The sequence below is a fragment of the Miscanthus floridulus genome, unplaced genomic scaffold (assembly GCF_019320115.1).
Source record: "Miscanthus floridulus cultivar M001 unplaced genomic scaffold, ASM1932011v1 fs_158_1_2, whole genome shotgun sequence".
NCBI classification, from domain to species: Eukaryota; Viridiplantae; Streptophyta; class Magnoliopsida; order Poales; family Poaceae; genus Miscanthus; species Miscanthus floridulus.
In genome coordinates, this window is record NW_027096294.1 from 1 (window position 1) to 7,938 (window position 7,938).

General features: G+C 44.5%; 1 protein-coding gene across 1 annotated transcript; it reads left to right on the forward strand.

Annotated features, from left to right (window-relative positions):
• Positions 1-5,986: 5,986 nt before the first annotated feature.
• Positions 5,987-6,772, forward strand: LOC136530575 (NRR repressor homolog 2-like). Its single transcript, XM_066523296.1, has one exon. It carries the CDS (start codon positions 6,095-6,097, stop codon positions 6,770-6,772), a length of 678 nt encoding a protein of 225 aa, XP_066379393.1. The 5' UTR covers positions 5,987-6,094.
• Positions 6,773-7,938: the final 1,166 nt, after the last annotated feature.

Sequence of the window (7,938 nt, forward strand, 5' to 3'; positions counted from 1 at the left end):
ACTTCCCTGGGTGTTGTCGCTTCTTGTAGATGTAGCATTTGCAACCAAACACCCTAAAGAAGGAGACGTCCGGCTTCTTCCCATTAAGCAACTCATAAGGTGTCTTGCCAAGAAATTTTTGAAGGAATAGGCGGTTGGATGCATAGCAAGCGGTGTTGATAGCTTCCGCCCATAGAGCTTCGGGAGTGTTGTACTCATCAAGCATCGTTCTTGCAAGAGTGATCAATGTCCGGTTCTTTCTCTCAACTACACCATTTTGTTGAGGAGTATATGTTGCAGAGACCTCATGCTTGATCCCAACTTCATCATAATAGGCTTCTATGTTTGTGTTGTCAAATTCTTTGCCGTTTTCACTTCTAATCTTCTTGAGCATCACTTCAAATTCATTTTGTGCTCTCTTGGCAAACTTCTTGAAGCATGATGCAATTTTAGATTTGTCATGAAGGAAGAACACCCATGTGTATCTTGAATAGTCATCAACAATCACAAGACAATAAAGATTTCCTCCCAAACTCTTGTATGTTGTTGGTCTAAATAAGTCCATATGAAGGAGCTCTAGCACTCTTGTAGTTGACATGAAAGCTTTTATTGGATGAGTATTTGCAACTTGCTTGCCGGCTTGACATACACTACAAAGCTTGTTCTTCCCAAGATTTGTGTCGGTGTAGCGGTGGAAAGATCACCTTGATGAAGCACGGTCATAATATGCCCATATTTGTCAAATGGGAGGACACTCAAAATCTTTCTTACAACATCGGATGGTTGCATTTTAGTAAGTCGAAGCCCATTGACTTCCTCTACAAGAACATTCAAGCGTGAGTATATTTCATTAGCACTCTCTTTAGGAAGCATTTCAAATGAATTTAGTTTTTTCATGACAAGATGATAGCGTTCCTCACGCTCGCTCTTTGTTCCCTCATGGAGCGCACAAATATCCGACCATAGTGCATGGGCGTCTTTGTGGTTTCTCACCCGGTTGAACACATCTTTGCAAAGGCCTCTAAAGATGGTGTTTCGAGCATTTGCATTCCATTTCTCGTAATTCACCTCATCGTCTTGTAGGTGTGTGGCATCCTGAGGTTTTGGGAAGCCTTGTGAGGCGGCTCTAAGTATTCCAATATCTAAGGCTTCTAAATACGCCTCCATGCAGATTTTCCAATATGGAAAATCATCCCCCTCAAAGATAGAAGGAGGACCATCCCCATGAGACATCTTTCTCTAGATGGTTAAGTCTAAATACGTGAGCACGAGGTATGAAACAAGCATGTTGAAAACCTCATCTCTTTCACATACTCGAGGTGGTATTGTCATCAATCACCAAAACCCAACTAGGGGCTTAGATGCTTTCAGTGTTTCAGCTTTTGCTTGTATATCTCTTTCACTTCATCTGATATCTACTATGATCAAACAAGTGGTGAAAAATTAAAAAATTTTAATCTCTGTACTCTGGACTTGATGTGGTTAAACCTGAAACTCCTCCTACTCGTTCTTTCAGACTAGTTTCAGTACTGTCAGATTAGAACATATGCTAGAATAGTTTTTCTTGCCACTACATGTTAGTTGGAATTAAGGGTTTCAGCATGGCATGCATGCCAAATCTGGTGCATTTAGGTGATTTCCGATCAGATTAATTTTGCCAAATCTTAGTTTTGCCGAACAAGGACATTTCCGATCATGTGCATGTGCATGTTGACCCCCATTGAATGACAATGATTTCTTCATGCCATCCAAAAGAAAACAAATACATTGCCTATGAAATTAGTTTGGCCTTGACGATCTGGTGCATGACATTAAATTAACTTGTGGGCTAGTTGCCTAGTTTTATATATTCATAAGTGCTTTCTGTCGTGCCTACCAAAGATAATTTGGCTCCTACCATGACCAAGAGTGACCTATTTTGAGATAATAGAGGTAATCTCTGACCTCTGTGCCAGCTGAGAATGCACAACTCAGTAGTCTGTTTATCATATGATCTGATGCCTATTGTAATTTCACTTCGTTTCCTTACCGCACTATAAGTGCATATGTTTCCCCACTTCATGCGGTAAGAAATGTTGGGGAATGCTTGTTAATTGCGTGCACTGTCTATTGCAGTTAGTTCAAATAATTAGTGGTTGGGGACAATTGAGATTATCGGTACGCTACTTGGCCTCTACTTGTCCAGTTAATTTATATTTGTTGTGGCCCTTGTAGGGGTTTGTGCTGGAGGATGCTACAGGCCTGATGAGCTAGTTGAGATTTTCATTGGCATCCTGTCATCGGCCAATCATTTTGCTGAGCGTATGGGTGTGAGGAAGACATGGATGTCTGCTGTCCTCAAGTCACCAAACAGGGTGGCTCGTTTTTTCGTTGTAGTGGTAAACCCTTCAATGTAATCCCAAATGCTTAGCTTACTTCATTTGTTTTGTGTGCTTGTGCTGAAGGTGTTTCTTAGCTCTAGCATGGCAGAAAGGAAGTGAATGTGGAGCTGAAGAAGGAACCTGAATTTTTTGGGGACATTGTTTGTGTGCCCTACCTGGACAACTACGATCTTGTTGTTATGAAGACTCGCAATATGCGAGTATGGGGACTTGGCATATGATTCTTTGCATTGTTGTTTAGTTGTTAACATCTTTAGCTATCTAGGTAGCATGATAGCATTTTATGGTCAGTCGGACCAATACACATGTTGTAGAGTTTCTCATCTAACAAGTCAGCATTAAGTAATATGTCCATTGTAGTTGGACCAATACTCATGTTGTAGAGATTTGAGTTTCAGTACAATCACAGAAGAAGATAAGTCATGATGGAGTTGTGCATGAAAAATATATGTTCTGGTCGAATTTGAATTGTAAATTTAATTTTTTTGGCGTAAAAATGTACTGTAGGGGCGGCTGGTACTGTAGCCGCCCCTACAAATCGATTTGTAAGGACGGTCTGAAAACCATCCCTACAAATACATGATTTGTAGAGACGATATGGTAGGGGTAGCTGGCTGAGCCGCCTCTACAAATGATCTTTAGCCGCCCTTACAAATGATTATTGTAGTAGTGGGACTTAGTTCGCAAGCTCAAAAAAAATGAAAACGAAAGGTTCACCTCACCTGACTATGCACCCGAAAAACATCAATAGTGAGGCTTCAGCTAAGTTGGTGTAGAGTTTAGAAAATGAAGGCGAGTTCAGAGTTTGAGCAACTAAATCAATATATGTTTGGCACTAAATAAAGAAAAAATGAACTTACTGGATGTAAAGTTATTAAGCTTCAGCTACTATGGCGGTGTAAAGTTATTTAAAACACATGTGGCACGTTTGTTGTCCTGCAAACGTGGAGTAAAGGTAGTCCACAAAACATGAAACAACGTGGGAGCCAGTCCGCCGTATTTGGAATTGGATGGATGGAATCACATTTAGAACTATAAATAAATATAATATATTTTGGCTGCAAACTAAATCCGTTCCTTGGTGCTTAATACTACATCCGTCCGTAAAAGAATACAATTCTAGCACAATATTATATTTTCTTACTTTAAGTTTGATCAATTATAGATAAAAAATATCCATGTTTATAATACCAAATGAATACTATCAGATTAATTACGAAATATTTTTTATAATAAATTAATTTAAAAGTCATAAATGTGAATATTATTCACTAAAAACTTGATTAAATATGAAACATTTTTCGTGGCACCTAACTCATAGTTGTATTCTTTTTAGGACGGAGGTAGTACTAACCTGAATCAAACAAAGTTCACTGGCAATTGGGATCCCACCCGTACCCAGATGCTTTGCTTTGGGCGCAAGCGCAAAGCAGCTGTCAGGTGGCACGCCGAGAGCCGGGCCCCTGCCCTGGCCGTGGCCGGCGACGACGCCTGCAGCTTTGCTGCACGCGCATAGTACCGCTACCGCTGCAACACCACGGCGGACGGAGGAATCCCTCCCTGGTGGCGTAGTACGTCATCTGGGGCCTCCCGCTGTGACGTCACATTCGTGCTGTCAGCACGGCTGGTGAAGGGTAAAGATAGACGACGACGACGAGACGAGACGATATCATATTCTCCTCCTTTTGTGTTCCACACACACGGCACAAGTTGGAGTTTGCTCTGTCGTTGGCGCTTGCGTCATCCGTCGGGCTGTCGCTGACGGAACCATCGAGGGCGGCGCCCGTGGGCCGTGGCCGCGGACGGAGCTAGCCTAGCCGTGGTTTCGGCCGTCCAGTCCACACCCGAGGGCGGAGGGCCGGCTGATCGCCATCGCTATTTGCGGCATTGCTGGCGCTCCATTTCACTACTAGAGTAGTAGTAGTTTCTCCAGGACTGCTTAGCCGGCCCATTGATGCTGTCAGGGTCAAGGTTTAGGGGGTGTTTGTTCCCCGCCAGACTTCGCCACGCCTTGAATGCGGCAGCCACGCAAAACAGGCTATTGTTTGGTCCCCACGTAAGGGAATGTTTGATTTGGTGACTAAAATTTGGAAGGTGTTACGTGAGGATTTTGTATGTGGTGTTCGGATACTAATAAAAAACAAATTACAGAATCCGTCAGTACTCTACGAGACGAATTTATTAAGCCTAATTAATCCGTCATTAGCACATGTTTACTGTCCTCCTGTTCGTTTGGCTGTGGCTTATCGTAAACGATCGTAAATTTCTAGCCGGAACATTATTTTTCTCTCACATAAACCAGCCAGCAGTACTTCTTCACGAACCAGCAACGATACGAACCAGCCAACCGAACAGGCTGTGTAGCACCACATTGTCAAATCATGGACTAATTAGACTTAAAAGATTCATATCGTGAATTAGTCTCAAACTGTGCGATTAGTTTCGTAATTAGTCTATATTTAATACTCCATGCATGTGTCCAAACATCCGATGGGACAACGACTAAAGTTTAGGAAGAGAAACCAAACACCCCCTAAGTTGAGGCGGCCACACAATGTTACAGTTCATTTATGTGATAGTTTACGTCACAAGTTCGGCGAGCTTTTCCCTCATCACAAAACTATGGCGGCGCCACAGCTGGCTACCAATGGCAGCGAACCAAACAGCCCCTTAATTTTACTCTACTCTATCTATATCTACTTGTACTAGATGAGTGCCCGTGCGTTACAACGGATGCAACATAAATTAAATGAGACGTTTGTTAGCCAAGTCAAAATTAAGAATATATCAATTCAATTTTTCACGTGTATTATACCATGATAATGTCTAGAAACACATTCATTATCGTAATGAATCTGAAATAAAAGCTAGGCTTGGATATTGTTGTCTGAAAGTTACGATAAACATCAGTTGCCTCAAAGGCTGAAAATTTATTGCTAGGCATCGAATTGAATTTATCCATGCTCTGCCTTGCCAAAACATGTATAGTCGGACTTACAATATCCTAGCCCGCATGAGGCATGGCAATAATTCATTTTTTGAAAAAAAAAGTATTTATTGTCAACACGCAACGTGAAGGACGACGAACGAGATTTAGATCACGATCATGATTATTGCGTGGTGATATTCCATTTTTTTACTTGCTTTCTAGTGTCTCCATGCGGTGATTATTTGCCTGTCGGTGATTCCGTGTGTTTTATTCCATTTTATTTACTTGCCTTCCAGTGTCTTCATGCGGTGATTATTTGTCTGCCGGATATGGATCGCATGAGATGCGGTGATTATTTACCCGCATGAGTGTTTGGGTCCTGCCGGATAGATGTTGACAATCCGTATGTTTTAGTTGTAGAGATAGAGATCGAGAAGAGAAGAGACTAATTAGCGCATGCGCACGATTGTTGAGACCAAACCAGTCCACGGCGCAGTGCTGAGCGATCCATCACCAAATAGGCAAATACCATTTGGATTTGATACCGTCCGCTGCCTGTGGGCACTGCACTGCATACGTACGGAGTACTCATCAGCAGAATAATAATGTTCTTCTTCATCCCTTGAATCACATGACGCTCTTTATAAATCCTCGATCCTCTGCAGCTAGCTAGCAGCAGCAACAGCCACACTCCAACCTCCCCCTCCTCTTTCTCTGGCTGAAGAACGCACGCGTACGGCATTGTTGTTTATATTAGGATCAACCTCAACTAACCTACGAGTAGTGATCGTCCTCCTAAATCCTTATGGACGTCAACGGCAAGAAACCGCGCGGCGGAAACAAGGCTGCACGGCCCGCGCCAGCCATCGATGCCACGCAGCAGCAGCAGCAGGCGGCGCGGGCTGCCCTGGAGACGCCGGCGTTATCCGACGACGACGCCGCCGCGGCCCAGCAGGTCGATGATGGTCATCCCGTAGCGTCAGTGGACGAGAGCCGCGGTGGGGGCGGCGCCGAGGAGGAGGAGGACAATCCCGACGACGACGAGCAGGTGGAGATGTTCTACGCGCTGCTGGCCAACATACGGGCAATGAGGGGCCTGGCGCCGCACAACATGGCTTCCTCCTCCTCCTGCGGCGGCCGCGGCGACACCGACGACACCGACACAGACACCGCCGGCGCCGGGGACTCTACGAGGAACAAGCGGCTGCGGCGGAGAGCGGAGCCGCCGTGGAGGCCGGTGTTCAGGATGGAGGACTTCGAGGAGCCGCCTCCTCCAACGGCGGCGTCGTGCAAGATGAGTACGAAGCGGACGAGGGGCGCGGGCCACGATGACCACTGCGGGCACGGCGACAGCAGCGGAGGATCAGCGCGTCCGCCAGTCGCCGTCGTCGCGTCGTCGTCGTCGTCGTCGTCGTCGTCGATGCCGCACGCGGTGGTACGCTTCCAACAGTCCGACAGCAGCAGGAGCTGCAGCAGAGATTGACCGTTCTTCCGTCCGGTTCCGGTGTCCGAGCTTTCTATTTTTTTTCTTTCTTTCTTGCCGGTGCTGCGTGTTGTACAAAACATGGGCACAGTCGCAGTCGTCGCACCATTCACAGCTCAGCTGGTGTGTGAAAAACCAAGCGAAATTGGGAGGTGCTTTCGTTCTCATCTTTTGGTTGTTGGTACAGGATCCGTTCATTTTGAGAAATTCTGGAGAAATCTAAAGAAATCTGGAGAAATTTATCAGAGTAAAACACGGTTCTAGATAAAAAAAAAAAGAAACGGATCAATGATCTAAGGCACGCGAACGGGGCCACTGTGCCGTGCTAGTCTCGTCGGCCAAGTGAAGGCAAGCCACCGACACGGCGACTCAGGAGCCGTGACCACGCAGAGGCACCGGTAACCATGTCGGTGGGGTTCACGGCCGGTGCAGCACAATAATAATTTCTTCATGTCATGTGTCATGTGTCATGTGCGTCATCTTTTCAGTTGTTCCGCGCTAGAAAATAAACTTCGAATCTGTCACGAGAAAAGCCATAGTACTCAGGCCCCGTTTAGATCCAAAATTTTTTGGATTTTAGCTCACTGTAGCATTTCGTTTGTATTTGGTAATTAGTGTCTAATTATTGACTAATTAGGTTCAAAAGTTTCGTCTCGCGATTTCTCGATCAACTGTGTAATTAGTTTTTTTTTCGTCTACATTTAGTACTCCATGCATGTGCCGCAAGATTCGATGTGACAAGTACTACGCAAAATTTTTTGGATTCTAAACAGGCCCTCACTTGTTCTCATCCTTTGATACTTTCTTTACTCTTTTTTTTATTGGATTCTCTGTTGTTATTTTTTATGTCAGCTGCAAGCACCAAAGTAAAGAGACCATACGTATACTTTGCTGCCTAGAATCGTATACCATGTGTAAAATGAATGCCACTGTTCATTAATACTATTCCCTCATCCAAAGAAGAATTAAAGCCCGTGTGGCTTCCAAAAGTTTTAATTTTCTTAAGCATCTTCAATAGTTCCACAATACAACTCCCCCAATAATTGGTATTGGGACAGTTGTTGATTTTCCTTGCATGAGACTCGCGTGCGGTGGCAATCATGACAATTTCCTTCCATGCAAAAGGAAGTGCTCCCTCGCATGACCATCACGCCTGTTGTGATATA

Coding starts and splice junctions, on each gene's coding strand:
- LOC136530575 (XM_066523296.1), top strand. CDS start 6,095: ATGGACGTCAACGGCAAGAAACCGCGCGGCGGAAACAAGGCTGCACGG.